Below are 17,589 nucleotides of genomic sequence, written 5' to 3' on the forward strand. Positions count from 1 at the left end.
TATATTTACTTGTTTTATATCGTCCTATCAGACTGCATTTTTTGGACTCCAAGTAATTATCAAGGAAGGCAACTCCAAATTCCTTACATACATAGTTCTTTCAAAAAGCCACTTAGGAAAGCTTTCCTAAGACACAATCCACAGGTGACATGCGTAAAAGAATTACAGATGCAAGTTTATTAGAAATGAAAAGTCTTACATGGCAAGCGAAATCAAGGAAAACTTAAATAATATACAAAGAATTCCTAAAAGTCAGTAAGAAGTATACAGTGTTAAGCAGTGAGACAGAATCTGCCCCTGAACTCTGAGCCCTTCCCACTGCTCACTGCATGTGCTGTGTGTGTGCTGCTTTCTAACACTGCCCCACCACTTGATCCTCGTGACCACTCTGTGCAAGACAGACAAGGCAGGGCCAGGTCACTGTATCCGCTTTAAAGAAAGAAAAACAACCATAGCTCAAGAGGACTTAAGTCATACAGCTAATAAGTGGCTCAGGTATGGCTTGAACTCAAGTCATCTGATCTTTGTCAAGTGCCTTTTTTGTCACAGCATGCTAATGGCAGGGATTATGAGACAAAATGACATGGTCTTGCTTCTACATTTCTGGTGTGTTGGTATCCTTTTCCTTTTATAATCGGGTTCACGACAGGACTTCATAGGTAACTGCTATATAACTATATTAATTAGGCAATGATTAAGAATTTTACTTCTGATTTGGCCTAAGAAGTGATGGAACACACCGAGTACTCAGAATTTAATTAAGTGATACTGATTTTGCACAACAAATCCATTTTTATGCATGTATTACTAAAGAGGAATAAGACAGAAAATCTTAGAAGTGATGAATGAAAAAGTTATACTGATGCATAAAATTAAAGCAATCAGAACTACACATATTAAATTTCCAGAAAGGAAATAAGTTTAAATCTAATTTATTGTTCAAGGTATTGAAATTTTTGTGGAAAATGAAACAGAACACACAGCTAAGAGACATTCAGAACATTACCTTTGGATATCTTTTCTTTTGGCTGAGAGATAACAAGTGTCACGTCTTCAGGTGCATTTTGCAAAATTTCAATTGCAGCATGGTGGCTGACCCCCTCCAGACTCACACTATTCACAGATATCAAACGGTCTCCTGTAAAAACAGACAATCCAATATTTTCTATATCAAAGAGAAATTCATGCTAAATCTTAGAAATGTTACCTGCCCCTCATTATTTTTGTTTTGCCCAAGTTCTACTTTTGCCATCTGTGCAAATTCATGCCTGTCAGTTAAGTACTTAGGAAATTACCTAAATTACCTAAAAATAAATACCTGGCTTTAAGCATCCATCCAAGTCAGCTGGTCCTCCAGGGGTGATTGAACTAATAAATATACCTAGATCCAGTCTTCCCATCTTTTCTCCACCAATAATTTGAAATCCTGTGAAATATCACATTTTAAAAAGATCTTCATGGGGAGGGGCAAGATAGGGGTAGGGGATTAAGAGGTACAAACTACTATGTATAAAATAAATAAGCTACAAGAATATATTATATAGCACAGGAATATAGCCAATATTTTATAATAACTATAAATGGAGTATAACCTTTAAAAATTGTGAATCACTATGTTGTACACCTGAAACTTACATGATATTATAAATCAACTATATCTCAATAAAAAATAAATAGAAATAAAAATAAAAGGATCTTCATGATACTGGTGCTTTCAAGGACTAATGGTTAGCCTGCGTGACAAATAGAAGTGTAGAGTCTCATATCAAATATGATTTAATAGGTAACACATGTGAGATGGGACTTAAATTTGGTGGAAATATTGCTTGTAAGCATTTCATCTTTGACATTTCCTGACTGGGCAGGTTGGGTAAAGGGGATGCAGGTAGGCAGAAGTGGGCTGGGGCCTCAATGCCAATGCTATGCAACTGACTTTTTCTCTTTGAATTTCACAGACCTTTAAGAATCTCAGTGACTTACCTAAGCCATACTTTGTATCTTTTTTCAGGTTAACCAGGGTGATCTCCCTTTCTGGTGAAGATACCATGCTCCATCTTTTGTGTAGCACATCTATTGGAAATGTACAATTTTAAGATAAAATAAACATAACATGCTTGGGTATTGAGACTGCTTGTTCTAATTTAAATAAAGCTCACTAACAGATTGCTCAGTCACTTTAAAATCATATTTTAAATAATATACCATTATCTTATATGTTGATAGTGAGTTATAGTTTACCAAATGATTATGTTATCACATTTATTCCTTATAAATGGTTCCCTGTAAAATAAGTATTGATATATTTCAGTTACAAATGCATAAATAGATCTCAAGAGGTTAAATGATTTGAGCAGGTTTACTCAGCTAGTACAGGCAAGAGGTGAACCTTAAACTTAGGTTGTCAGACTTCATGTCTTTCTGTTATATGACAGCTGACTTCCTGAATTTGATAATGCTCAATATGTTAAGAATTTCCCACTAATAAGTGGTTGGCATTTCTACTTATAATGTGTAAAACATTCATGTAAGTTCTAGGGTAAAAGAGCAACACGAAGAAACAGGATTTATTCTTTTAAATCCCATTAATAAGGACTTGGCTGGCACATTCTCAAAGGACTTCCGTTTCTTATTTTATTTGTGGAACAATCTCATGAGGTAAGCAAAGAGATTTCTAATCATTGTTTTGCAGATGAGGAATAATAGTTCATGACTTGCTCAACATTATCAGCTAGTATCACTGGCCAGCAAAATGCCTTAAGTACTTGATAAATGCTAGCTAAATACATTGAGTGAATGTTGGCATCAGAACTAAAATTTACTTTTTCTTATTTCTACTTGGGTTTTTTTTTTAAAGTAAGCTGATCATTCACAAATATCTCCTAAATAAAACCAATAAATATACCACTTAACTGTCATCTTAATAAAATTACTTCATTTACTTAATAATCAGAGCATGTGAAAACACACACACATACACACACGTCTTGTTATGGGCTGAAATGTGTTGCTCCTCCCTTTCCTCCAAATAAATATGTTGAAACCCTAACTCCTAGTACCTCAGAATTTAACCATATTTGGAGATAGGTTTTTAAAAAGGTAAGTTAAAATGAGGTCTTTAGGGTGGCCTAATCCAATATGACTGATATCCTTATAAGAAGAGGGAATTTGGATACAGATGTGTGTGCGCACAGAGGGAAGACCATGTGAAGAAAGAGGAATAGCTCCACCTACAAAGCCAAGGAGAGAGGTCTCAGAAGAAATCAATGCTGCTGACATCTTGATCTCAGACTTCTAGCCTCCAGAACTGTGAGAACATAAATTTATGTTGTTTAAGGCACCCAATCTGTGGGATCCTGTTATGGCAGCTCCAGCAAATTAATACACTTCTTAACATCAACTGTAATTTAATAGTTTACACTGGTCTGTGTGTGACGTGGTGGTAAATGAGTTCAACACACTCAGAAAGATATTTGTTTAAACTAAATCTGCAAATTCACCTCTATATAGTTCTTAAGCATATTGAAGCTTTTTGAAAACTAGAGATTATCTGCCAACATATGACTACCCATGGATTTAAAATTGTATTAATGTTATAAATAGTAACTTTGTTACACAACATATATTAATGCTTAAATGATGAAAATGTGATACTTCATATTCTAGAAATAAACTCCGTTAATTTCAGAAAACGATAACAACCATTTGCTCTCTGGAGTCAATTAACCTTGTCCCTTAAACATCAAGCACTAGTGCAAGTTTGCTAGCTCCCTGTAGTATACACGTCCCTATTCTGTTGTTTCTTTTTGACCAAAACTTAGTTATAAACTTAGTTATAATCAATAGTAGTAGTAGTTCAGTATTTCTAATTAATTAACGAGATTCCAAAAAAAAAGATCGCTGGACAATGGTGTGAAGAGCCTTATTTGGTTTATATAAACAAGCATAAAGTTCATGAATTAGTTATTGCCTAACTTAATATTATTTAGGTATCCAAGATACTTTTAGCCTAAAATAGACAATTAGGTCTAATTTTCAGCCAGAACCAAATAAAAAATACAACAGAATGAACCCATAAAATAAAACAAATAAGGGATGAGGTCATGTTAGGTATTAAATGTAAACTTTTATCACCATTCTGAAGACAGAGTCCATCTGCTTTAGACAGAGTGTTTCTGCCTTCAATTATAAAAGTGATCAATATTCTGAATGTTCCTAAGGAGTATCTGTTACAAGTCAAAGGTATTGATTCAAAGAATAAAAACAAGATTGGTTATTTATGTTACTTATTTGGCTAATAAATGTATGTGTGTGTGTGTGTATGTATATTAAAACATTTCCCAGGTAAACAATATTGGAATATGTGTATAGACCCCCACACACACAAAATGTGCAATATTTTTATGTTATTTATTTCTCTAACTAGAAGTAATAGATTAGGCTCTCTGTTTTCAAGGACTCATCAGTGAGATTTGAATATTAATTCATTCAATTATACTTTCACCTTTCAGATGTTTGCTGAATAATTTTCCTGTGAAAGTCCCACATTAGGCAATTGGGGAAAATAAAAAGAAATAATATGAAAGCTGCTAGCATAATAAATGTAAGCGCAATCAGATCAGGCTAGAAGAGCAAAGATTTAGTCTGACTGATAAACAGAATGTTAAGACTTCAGAGAAACAGTTGTATTATGAAGGCATGAGTCAGAGCTGTAAGAGAGGAGAGGTTTCTTCTTGCCAGAAATAAAGAACACTTCAAGGACATGAGGCAGAATTTTAAAAAGTGGATTAGGGAGATGGTTATACACAACAAGTAAGGCATTAACAAAAGCTGAGATGGAAAAAAGGCAGGAAAGGTTCTGCAAAAACGTCACAGTTCAGCTTGGCTGGAGTACAAGGTTTGAGTCGGGTGGAGCTGAATATTATTTTGGAAAGGGAAGCTTTGCTAACCTACTCTTTTTAATAGGGAACCCTCCCTTCTACCGCCCTGATATAAAGTGACTTATTAATGTGGGGATAGAGGAAGGAAGGATGTTGGTGTAGACCTACATGTTACTAGACACTACTGTGCACATGTTGAGTTTCTATTTTTCTGGTATTATATTCACATAGATGTTCAAAACACTTTCCCATTGGCTAAAAATAAAAAAAAAGAGAAGGAAGTATCTGAGGGTATATAGTACATAAGAACCCAACTAAATTTAAAGATATAGAATTCAATGAGGATTAAGTAGAATTTATGAATCATTGAAAGTGAGGAGCTAGATATTTCAAGTACCAAGACATTTCTGAGTTATTTTAATTACTGTATGCAAACAAGCATTAATATTCAAGGAATACATATTTTTACATCTTTAAAAGAATTTTCTTTTCCCATTAATATACTTTATGACCACAGCAAATTCTGCAGATATTTTAACGTATAAAAGAGGCTCAAATAGAAATTTCCATTTCTTTAATTAATACATGCTGGTGTCATTCCCAATAATGTTTACCTGGGAAATATCTTAAGAATAATTGATAAATGTGTAATTTAGAAATTAAATGTACACCCTCTCTGCATTTGAGATTGTTGTTCCAATGTTGCCTTTCTCATCTCTCACAAGGTTCACGTGGACATATTCAGTCCCCAACTAGAATAACTGTGGATACTAATGATAGATACATCTACGAGTAAACTATTTGAATTTCCTAGTAAAAGCATGTTACTGATAAGGGCAAAGTCATATAATCAATTTAAGTGAGTCAACAATCTTTTTGCAAGAAAAATTCATTTTCTTGGTTATAGATCTACACCCTTGTCAACTATCAGGCAGCTCCATGCCACTGATTCTAAGAGGAACTGGACTATATAGGCAGAGGAGGCTCTGGATAAATTCATCGCTCACTCTAGGGAAAAAGACCCAATTCAAACTCGGGGATGATGGGTCAGTAACACCACATTGGTATAAAAACAAAGAGAGGTATTTTTCATTGTTATATTACTTAATACACTAACTGCTCAGGTGGTACGTAAGGAGGATCATAATGGAAATTTGGTGTTTTATTTCTGTGCTAGCATGAATTAGCTGCGTGAACTTGAGCCATATAACATTTCTGGGACTCATTTAACTCATTCATAGAATGGAAAGGTTTGGTTTAGATAAACTTTTTAGTTCCTTTCAGTTCTCAATTTATTTGACTCTATCTTTTGTTTCTGGTTAATTCTGATATCTGTTGAATCCTTTGTGAGCACTTTGGACTTTTATTTTTTATTATAATTTTCAACTTTGTATGTATTCTAATTAAACTTTAGCTGAAAAAAACCCCCCTAGCATTTAAAGTTACACTGGTCCTTGACATCTGACTAAAAACTAATCTTCTATACAACATTTTATTACTACGAATTAAGAATGTTCATAAAGACAATAATCAGTTCTAATATTGGGGAAAAAGTTTACTTAACTGTCCGTACAAGTTACTTTGCACCAGAATAAGCTTTTTCACATGAGTTTTTTTGCTTTTTGCATTTTGTTTTTGTTAAGAGTTTGGTGTTTGACCCCATTTTGTGGTTTGAACAGGAAGGAAGGTGACAAATCCAGCTAAAAGTTACTTTTCAATTGTACAGTATTCCTGAATTATAATAAAACAAGAAAAACTGCAAACCAATTTTACACAAGCCTTGCATAAGTTCTACACATTTTTAAAATGTTTTTACTTTTTGACTCTCTTAATAAGGAATATTAGAGGGGTTGATCACGATGGTGGAATAAGAAGAAATGGAACTCACCCCCACCCCAACGAATACATCAAAATAAGTCTACGTGTGGAACAATTCTCACTAGAAACTGGCAGAAAGACTCCTGTACAACCAAGGCTGTAAGAAAGACTCACATGTAGTCAGGTAGGAAGGAAACAAAAATGATCAGGTCAGGACCTGTGCCCCTGGAAGAGGACTCAGAGGAAAAGGAAAAATACATGGGCAGAGACCAGCTTTGGGGAGTAAGCGGTGAGAGCCGCAGACTGGGTGCTCTAGTCCTGGGGTCCTGCAAAGTGGACATGAGCCCCCTTGGATGGTTGGAGAACTTTAATACCCCACTGACATCAATGGACAGATCATCCAGACAGGAAATCAATAAGCCAACAGTAGTCTTACATAATACAACAGGCCAGTTGGATTTAACAGATATCTACAGGAAATTCCATCCCAAAACAGCAAAATACATATTCTTTTCAAGTACACATGGAACATTCTCCAGGATAGATAAAGTCTCAACAAAACAAGTCCCAACAAATTTAAGACGACAGAAATTATGTCAAGCATTTAGACCTACCACAATAGTATGAAACTAGAAATCAATTACAGAAAGAAAAATGGGAAAAGAACAAACATGTGGAGACTAAACAACATGCTACTGAAAAAACCAATGGGTCAATGAAGAAATCAAAGAGGAAATCAGAACATACCTCAAGACAAATGAAAATGGAAACACAATTCTCCAAAATTATGAGATGTAGCAAAAGCAGTTCTAAGAGGGAAGTTTAGAGTCATACAGGCCTTCCTCAAGAACAAGAAAAATATCAAATAAGCAAACTAACCTACCAACTAAAGGAAAGAGAAAAAGAACAAAGCCCAAAGTCAGCTGAAGGAAGGAAATAATAAAGATCAGAGAGGAAATTAAGAAAAAATACAGACCAAAAAAAACAATAGAAAAGATCAATGAAACCGAGAGCTAGTTTTTTGAAAGATAAACAAAACTGATAAACCTCTAGCCAACATCAGGAGGACCTTCAAGATGGTGGAGGAGTAAGACGTGGAGATCACCTTCCTCCCCGCAAATACATCAAAAATACAACGACATGTGGAACAACTCCTACAGAACGCCTACTGAATGCTGGCAGAAGAGCTGAGACTGACCAAAAGGCAAGAAACTCCCCACATACCTGGGTAGGGCAAAAGAAAAAACAGAGACAAAAGAATAGGGATGGGACCTGCACCTCTGGGAGGGAACTGTGAAGGAGGAAAAGTTTCCACACACTAGGAAGCCCCTTCACTGGCAGAGATGGGGGTGGGAAGCTTTGGAGCCACGGAGGAGAGCGCAGCAACAGGGGTGCAGAGGGCAAAGCAGAGAGATTCCCACACAGAAGATCAGTGCCGACCAGCACTCACCAGCCTGAGAGGCTTGTCTGCTCACCCGCCAGAGCAGGTGGCAGCTGGGAGCTGAGGCTCAGGTGTCGGAGGTCAGATCCCAGGGAGAGGACTGGGGCTGGCTGTGTGAACACAGCCTGAAGGGGGCTAGTGCGCCACAGCTAGCTGGGAGGGAGTCCGGGAAAGAGGCTGGAGCTGCCAAAGAGGCAAGAGACCATTGTTTCAGGGTGAGCGACTGGAGGGGATTTCTTCCCTGTCTGCCCACAGAAGGCAGAGCACCGCCTAAACAAGCTCCAGAGATGGGCACAGGCCATGGCTATCAGCTCAGATCCCAGAGACAGGCATGAAACACTAACGCTGCTGCTGCAGCCACCAAGAATCCTGTGTGCAAGCACAGGTCACTATCCACACAGCCCTGGGAGCCTGTGCAACATGCCTCGGCCAGGGCCTGTGATCCAGGGACAAGTTGGCTGGGAGAACACACGGTGCACCTCAGGCTGTTGCAGTGTCATGCTGGCCTCTGCTGCCACAGGCTCGGCCCGCATTCCAATTATAACTACCATACCCCTCCCTCCCCTGGGCATGAGTAAGCCAGAGCCCCCTAATCAGCCGCTGCTTTAACCCTGTCCTGCCTGGGTGGGAACAGATGCCTGAGGGCGACCTACATGCAGAGGTGGGCCCAAAACCAAAGGTGAAGCCCAGGAGCTGTGTGAACAAAGAAGAGAAAGGGAAATTTCTCCGTGCAGCCTCAGGAGCAGCGGATTAAATCCTCACAATCAACTTGATATACCCTGCATCTGTGGAATACCTGAATAAACAATGAATCATCCCAATATTGAGACAGTGGACTTTGGGAGCAACTGTAGACTTGGGGTTTGCTGTCTGCAACTGATTTGTTTAATTTTCAGAGAAATTAAAACCTTTACAGACAAGCAAAAGCTAGGAGAATTCAGCACCATTAAACCAGCTTTACAACAAATGCTAAAGGAACTTATCTAGGCAGGAAACAAAAGAGAAGAAAAGGAGCTACAGAAACAAACCCAAAACAATTAAGAAAATGGTAATAGGAACATACATATCGATAATTACCTTAAATGTAAATGGATTAAATGCTTCAACCAAAAGACACAGGCTCACTGAATGGATACAAAAACAAGACCTGTATATACGCTGTCTACAAGAGACACACTTCAGACCAAGGGACACATACAGACTGAAAGTGAGGGGATAGAAAAAGATATTCCATGCAAATGGAAATCAAAAGAAAGCTGGAGTAGCAATCCTCGTGTCAGACAGAACATACTTTAAAATAAAGACTATTACAAGAGATGAAGAAGGACACTACATAATGATTAAGGAATCAATCCAAGAAGAAGATATAACAATTGTAAATATTTATGCACCCAACATAGGAGGACCTCAATACATAAGGCAAATATTAACAGTCATAAGAGGAGAAATTGACAATAACACAATAAGAGTAGGGGACTTTTACACCCCACTTTCACCAATGGACAGATCATCCAAAATGAAAATAAATAAGGAAACACAAGCTTTAAATGACACATTAAACAAGATGGAATTAATTGATATTTATAGGACATTCCATCCAAAAACAACACAATACACTTTCTTCTCAAGTGCTCATGGAACATTCTCCAGGATAGACCATAACTTGGGTCACAAATTAAGCCTTGGTAAATTTAAGAAAATTGAAATTGTATCACGTATCTTTTCTGACTACAACGCTATGAGACTAGATATCAATTACAGGAAAAACAGTGTAAAAAATACAAACACGTGGAGGCTAAACAATACACTACTCAATAACGAAGAGATCACTGAAGAAATCAAAGAGGAAATTAAAAAATACCTAGAAACAAATGACAATGAAAACACGATGACCCAAACCCTACGGGATGCAGCAAAAGCAGTTCTAAGAGGGAAGTCTACAGCAAACACAATACTACCTCAAGAAACAAGAAAAATCTCAAATAAACAACCTAACCTTACACCTAATGCAATTAGAGAAAGAAGAACAAAAAAACCCCAAAGTTAGCAGAAGGAAAGAAATCATAAAAATCAGATCAGAAATAAATGAAATAGAAACAAAGAAAACAATAGCAAAGATCAATAAAACTAAAAGCTGGTTCTTTGAGAAGATAAACAAAATTGATAAACCGTTAGCCAGACTCATCAAGAAAAAAAGGGAGAAGACTCAAATCAAAAGAATTAGAAATGAAAAAGGAGAAGTAACAACTGACACTGCAGAAATACAAAGGATCATGAGAGATTACTACAAGCAACTATAGGCCAATAAAATGGACAACATGGAAGAAATGGACAAATTCTTAGAAAAGCACAACCTTCTGAGACTGAACCATGAAGAAACAGAAAATATAAACAGACCAATCACAAGCACTGAAATTGAAACTGTGATTAAAAATCTTCCAACAAACAAAAGCCCAGGACCAGATGGCTTCACAGGTGAATTCTATCAAACATTTAGAGAAGAGTTAACACCTATCCTTCTCAAACTCTTCCAAAATATAGCAGAGGGAGGAACACTCTCAAACTCATTCTACAAGGCCACCATCACCCTGATACCAAAGCCAGAAAAAGACGTCACAAAAAAAGAAGACTACAGGCCAGTATCACTGATGAACATAGATGCAAAAATCCTCAACAAAATACTAGCAAACAGAATCCAACAGCTCATTAAAAGGATCATACACCATGATCAAGTGGGGTTTATCCCAGGAATGCAAGAATTCTTCAATATACGCAAATCAATCAATGTGATAAACCATATTAACAAACTGAAGGAGAAAAATCATATGATCATCTCAATAGATGGAGAGAAAGCTTTCGACAAAATTCAACACCTATTTATGATACAAACTCTCCAGAAAGTAGGCATAGAGGGAACTTACCTCAACATAATAAAGGCCATATATGAAAAACCCACCACCAACATCGTTCTCAATGGTGAAAAACCGAAACCATTTCCCCTAAGATCAGAACAAGACAAGGTTGCTCACTCTCACCGCTATTATTCAACATAGTTTTGGAACTTTTAGCCACAGCAATCAGAGAAGAAAAAGAAAAAAAAGGAATCCAAATCGGAAAAGAAGAAGTAAAACTGTCACTGTTTGCAGATGACATGATACTATACATAGAGAATCCTAAGGATGCTACCAGAAAACCACTAGAGCTAATCAATGAATTTGGTAAAGTAGCAGGATACAAAATTAATGTACAGAAATCTCTTGCATTCCTATACACTGATGAAAAATCTGAAAGAGAAATTAAGGAAACACTCCCATTTACCACTGCAACAAAAAGAATAAAATACTTAGGAATAAACCTACCTAGGGAGACAAAAGACCTGTATGCAGAAAACTATAAGACACTGATGAAAGAAATTAAAGATGATACAAACAGATGGAGAGATATACCATGTTCTTGGACTGGAAGAATCAATATTGTGAAAATGACTATACTACCCAAAGCAATCTACCCATTCAATGCAATCCCTATCAAACTACCAATGGTATTTTTTAGAGAACCAGAAGAAAAAGTTTCACAATTTGTATGGAAACACAAAAGACCCCAAATAGCCAAAGCAATCCTCAGAAAGAAAAATGGAGCTGGAGGAATCAGGGTCCCTGACTTCAGACTATAGTAGAAAGCTACAGTAGTCAAGACAGTATGGTACTGGCACAAAAAGAGAAATATAGATCAATGGAACAGGATAGAAAGCCCAGAGATAAACCCGCGCACATACGGTCACCTTATCTTTGATAAAGGAGGTAGGAATATACAATGGAAAAAAGACAGCCTCTTCAATAAGTGGTGCTGGGAAAACTGGACAGCTACATGTAAAGGAATGAAATTAGAACACTCCCTAACACCATATACAAAAATAAACTCAAAATGGATTAAGGACCTAAATGTAAGGCCTGACACTATAAAACTCTCAGAGGAAAACATAGGCAGAACACTCTATGACATAAATCACAGCAAGATCCTTTTTGACTCACCTCCTAGGTGAAATAAAAACAAAAATAAACAAATGGGACCTAATGAAACTTAAAAGCTTTTGCACAGCAAAGGAAACCATAAAAAAGATGAAAAGACAACCTTCAGAATGGGAGAAAATATTTGCGAACGATGCAACTGACAAAGGATTAATCTCCAAAATATACAAGCAGCTCATGCAGCTCAATATAAAAAACATCCCAATCCAAAACTGGGCAGAAGACCTAAACAGACATTTCTCCAAAGAAGATATACATATTGCGAACAAAACACATGAAAGGATGCTCAACATCACTAATCATTAGAGAAGTGCAAATCAAAACTACAGTGAGGTATCACCTCACACTAGTCAGAATGGCCATCATCAAAAAATCTACAAACAATAAATGCTGGAGAGGGTGTGGAGAAAAGGGAACCCTCTTGCAGTGTTGGTGGGAATATAAATTGATACAGTGACTATGGAGAACAGTATGGAGGTTCCTTAAAAAACCAAAAATAGGACTACTATATGACCCAGCTATCCCACTAATGGGCATATACCTTGAGAAAACCATAATTCAAAAATAGTCATGTTGGGACTTCCCTGGTGGCACAGTGGTTAAGAATCTGCCTGCCAATGCAGGGGATACAGGTTTGAGCCCTGGTCCAGGAAGATCCCATATGCCATGGAGCAACTAAGCACGTGTGCTACAACTACTGAGCCTGAGCTCTAGAGCCTGTGACCCACAACTACTGAGCCCATGCACCGCAACTACTGAAGCCTGTGTGCCTAGGACCCATGCTCCACAACAAAGACAAGCCACTGCAGTGAGAAGCCCACGCACCGCAACAAAGAGTAGTCCCTGCTTGCCACAACTAGAGAAAACCTGTGCGCAGCAACGAAGGCCCAACGAGCCAATAAAAGGAAGAAAAAGAAAAGAAAGAAAGAATAAAAAAAGAGTCATGTACAATGTTCATTACAAAAGCCAGGACATTGAAGCAACCTAAGTGTCCATCTACAGACGAATGGATAAAGAAGATGTGGCATATATATACAATGGAATATTTCTCAGCCATAAAAAGAAACGAATTTGAACTAATTGTAGTGAGGTGGATGGACCTAGAGTCTGTCATACAGAGTGAAGTAAATCAGAAAGAGAAAAACAAATACCATATGCTAACACATATATATGGAATCTTAAAAAAAAAAAATGGTTCTGATGAACCTAGGGGCAGGACAGGAATAAAGACGTAGATGTAGAGAATGCACTTGAGAACACGGGAAGGGGGAAGGGTAAGCTGAGATGAAGTGTGAGAGTAGCATGCACATACATACACAACCAAATGTAAAATAGATAGCTAGTGGGAAGCAGCCGCACAGCACAGGGAGATCAGCTCGGTGCTTTGTGACCACCTAGAGGGGTGGTATAGGGAGGGTGGGAAGGAGATGCAAGAGGGAGGTGATATGGGGATATATGTATACATATAGTTGGTTCAATTTGTTATACAGCAGAAAGTAACACAACATTGTAAAGCAATTATACTCCAATAAAGATGTTACAAAAAAAAAAAAAAAAACCTTTAGCCAGGCTAACCAAGAAGAAAAGAGAGAAGAACCAATAAACAAAATAAGAAATGAAAGAGGAGAAATTACAACCAATACCACAGAGATATAAAAAATCATAAGAGAATATTACAGTTACATGCCAACAAACTGGACAACCTAGAAGAAATGGACAAACTTCTAGAAACATACAGCCTGCCAAGACTGAGTCAAGAAGAAGTGGATAAATTGAACACATTGATCAGTAGTAGTAAAACTGAATTTATAATTAAAACCACAACAACAAAATACCTCCCAGCAAACAAACGTTCAGGACTGGACAGTTCACAGGGAAATTCTACCAAACATATAAAGAAGAAATTATACCTATAGTATTCCCCAAAATTGAAGAGGACAGAACACTCCCAAATTCATTCTATGAGGCCACCATCCATTATAGCATTTGCATCCAATACAGATGCAAAAATCCTCAACAAAATATTAGCAAACCAAATGCAACAATATATAAAAAGGACTGTGCATCATGATCAAGTTGGATTTATTCCAGGGACACAGGGATTGTTCAACTTTCACGAATCAATCAATGTGACACACCACATTAGCAGAAGGAAGGATAAAATTCACAAGATCATCTCAATAGACACAGAAAAAGCATTTGACAAAATTCAACATCCTTTCATGATAAAAACTCTCATCAAATTTGGTATAGAGGGAACATATCTCAACATAAAAAAAGTCAGTTATGACAAACTCACAGCTAACATCATACTCAACAGTGAAAAGCTGAAAGCCTTTCCTGTAAATTCAGGAACAAGACAAGGATGACCACTCTTGCCGCTTCTATTCAACATAGCAGTGACGTCCTAGCCACAACAATCAGAGAAAAAATAAAAGGCATCTATATATTGGAAGGGAAGAAGTAAAACTGTCACTATTTGCAGATGACATGATACTTTAAATAGAAAATCCTAAAGTCTCCACCAAAAAACTAATAAATGAATTCAGTAAAGTTGCAGGACAGAAGATTAATACACAGAAATCGGTTGCTTTTCTATACTCTAGTAATGAACTATCAGAAAGAGAAAGTTAAAATAAAAAAAAACCCAAAAACCAACCAAAGAAACAAAAAATTCTGTTTAAAATCAAATCAAAAAGAATAAACTAGGAACAAACTTAACCAAGGAGGTGAATGACCTACACTCTGAAAACTATAAAACACTAATAAAGGAAACTGAAGATTATCCAAAGAAATGGAAAGATATCCCGTGCTCTTGGATTGGAAGAATTAATATTGTTAAAATGGCCATACTACCCAAAGCACTTTACAGATTTAATGAAATCCGTAGCAAAATACCCATGACATTTTTCACAGAACTAGAAGAAATAATCCTAGAATTTATATGGAACCACAAAAGACCCTGAATTGCCAAAGCAATTTTGAGAAAAAATAACAAAGCTGGAGACATCATCTTCCCAGACTTCAGATTATACTACAAAGCTATAGTAATCAAAATACCATGATACTGGCACAAAAGCAGACACATAGATCAATGGAACAGAATAGAGAACCCAGAAATAAACCCATGCACCTATGATCAATTACTCTATGGCAAAAGAGGCAAGAATATACAATTGAGAAAAGACAAGTCTCTTCAATAAGTGTTGCTGAAAAAACTGGAATGCTACATGTAAAAGAATGAGATTAGAACATTTCCTCATACCATATACAAAAATAAACCCCAAATGGATCAAATACCTAAATGTAAGACCTGGAAACCATAAAACTCCTAGATGAGAACATAGGCAGAACATACTTTGACATAAATTGTAGCAATATTTTTTTGGATCTGCCTCCTAAGGCAGAAGAAATAAAAGCCAAAATAAACAAATAGGACCTAATTAAACTTAAAAACTTTTGCAAAGCAAAGGAAACCATTGACAAAATGAAAAGACAACCTACTGAATGGGAGAAAATATTTGCAAATGATATGACCAACAAGGGGTAATAGCCAAAATAAATAAATAACACATACAATTCAATATTAAAAAAAAAAACAACCAAATAAAAAACATGGGCAGAAGATCTAAATAGACATTTTTCCAAAGAAGACATACAAATGGTCAACAGGCACATGAAAAGATGCCTGAAATCAGTAATCATCAGAAATGCAAATTAAAACCACAACGAGCTATCACCTCACATCTGTCAGAATGGCTACCTAAAATCAAAAAGTCTACAAATAATAAATGTTGAGAGTGTGGCGAAAAGGGAATCCTTGTACACTGTTGGTGGGGATGTAAAATGGTGCAGCCACTATGGAAAACAGTATGGATGTTTCTCAAAAAACTAAAAACAGAACTACCATATGACCCAGCAATTCCACTACTGGGTATATATCCAGAAAAAACAAAACCACTAATTCAAAAATATACATGCACCCCAAGGTTCATAGCAACACTATTTACAAGTATCTAAGAGACAGGAGCAACCCAACTGTCCATCAACAGATGAATGGATAAAGAAGATGTGGTATATATACCTATACACAGTGCAATATTGGTCAGCCATAAAAAAAGAATGTAATTCTGCCATTTGCAGCAAATTGGATGGGCCTAGAGAATATTGTGCTTAGCGAAATAAGTCTGACAGAAAATACAAATACCGTATGATGTCAGTTATACGTGGAATCTAAAAAATAAAACAAATAAATGTCTATAGCAAAACAGAAACAGACTCATAGATATAGAAAGCAAACCACTAGTCACCAGTGGGGAGATGGACGTGGGGAGGGTCAAGATAGGGGTATGGGATTAAGAGGTATAAACTACCATGTATAAAATAGATAAGCAACAAGGATATGCTGTACAGCGCAGGGAATTATAGCCACTGTAACTTTTAATGGAGTATAAAATACTGAATGTTGAACACTGGAAGCTAATATAATATTGTAAATCAACTATAATTTAAAAAAAAGAAAAAAAGAACTGTTATAAGATGTGCCATTTTTTGAAAGGGTAAGCAACCTTTATTTCTTTTTGGAAATCACAATTAATCAAAGGATTGGAATCCTTTCCATATTTGTTTCATGAGATTGGAAGACTCCTGCCTTTCTTCTTTTATCTTCTAAGTTTCACACTCTTTATGGGTCTCTGAAAGTTGTAAAAGGTTAAGACTGAATTTTATTCATTGGTCCTTGTATTAAGTGATAAATAATTCAGTATTAACTAATGCTCATTTCTAATTTTCTCTTAATAATCTTGTTCAGCAACGAAAAACACTGAAATTAGAATAAAAAGTCCTATATTTGACCAACGGGCAAGTAATTTAACTTTTTAATCTTCAGTTACCTGATGTGGAAAAACATGTTTGCCATGCTCTATTATGTCAAAACTCAATTCACAACAAAGCACTAATTCAGGGCTACTTGGACAGATTGAAGGAGAATTTTGAAGAAAATATAAACTTGTCTATAAGCCAACTGGGGAACACCTCCATGGGAAGGTGGGTTGGCCCCTCTGTAGGGAGCAGGTGGGAAGATGAGTGCTTGGAGGTTTAAACATAGACCCTACCCTGCACATGATGTTCATCTGGTACCCAATGTAAATTCATATTCTTTTCTGTTAGAACCTAGGTAAAAACACATTTCAGGCTCTCATCCTTGAATAGATTATTATCCAGCTTATTTCAAAAGTTTATCTGGGAGAAATAATACCTAAAAATAATTAGGCATTATTATACTAGGAGACGGTCTAAAGAGTGGAATAGAGCATAGGCTCTGGAAACAGACATCCTGCATTCAAATCATGGCCCCAGCTTTTGCCAGCTCCATGACCTACTGTGCAACTCTACCTTTCTGTGTTTTGGCTTCTCATTTGTGAAA

At 36.6% G+C, this 17,589-nt stretch overlaps 1 protein-coding gene across 13 annotated transcripts in view; it reads right to left on the minus strand.

The window, feature by feature from the left end:
* The window catches only part of PTPN13 (protein tyrosine phosphatase non-receptor type 13), a 241,528-nt gene that overhangs the window by 68,128 nt on the left and 155,811 nt on the right, over positions 1–17,589 (minus strand). For all 13 annotated transcript variants that reach the window (XM_059922684.1, XM_059922677.1, XM_059922675.1 and 10 more), the window contains 3 exons: positions 1,981–2,070; positions 1,319–1,426; positions 1,007–1,138 (listed from right to left, as the gene is read on the minus strand). In XM_059922684.1, coding sequence (XP_059778667.1) covers positions 1,007–1,138; positions 1,319–1,426; positions 1,981–2,070 — 330 coding nt within the window. The remainder of the gene's footprint in view (positions 1–1,006; positions 1,139–1,318; positions 1,427–1,980; positions 2,071–17,589) is intronic.

The sequence above is a fragment of the Balaenoptera ricei genome, chromosome 5 (assembly GCF_028023285.1).
Source record: "Balaenoptera ricei isolate mBalRic1 chromosome 5, mBalRic1.hap2, whole genome shotgun sequence".
Classification (NCBI taxonomy): Eukaryota; Metazoa; Chordata; class Mammalia; order Artiodactyla; family Balaenopteridae; genus Balaenoptera; species Balaenoptera ricei.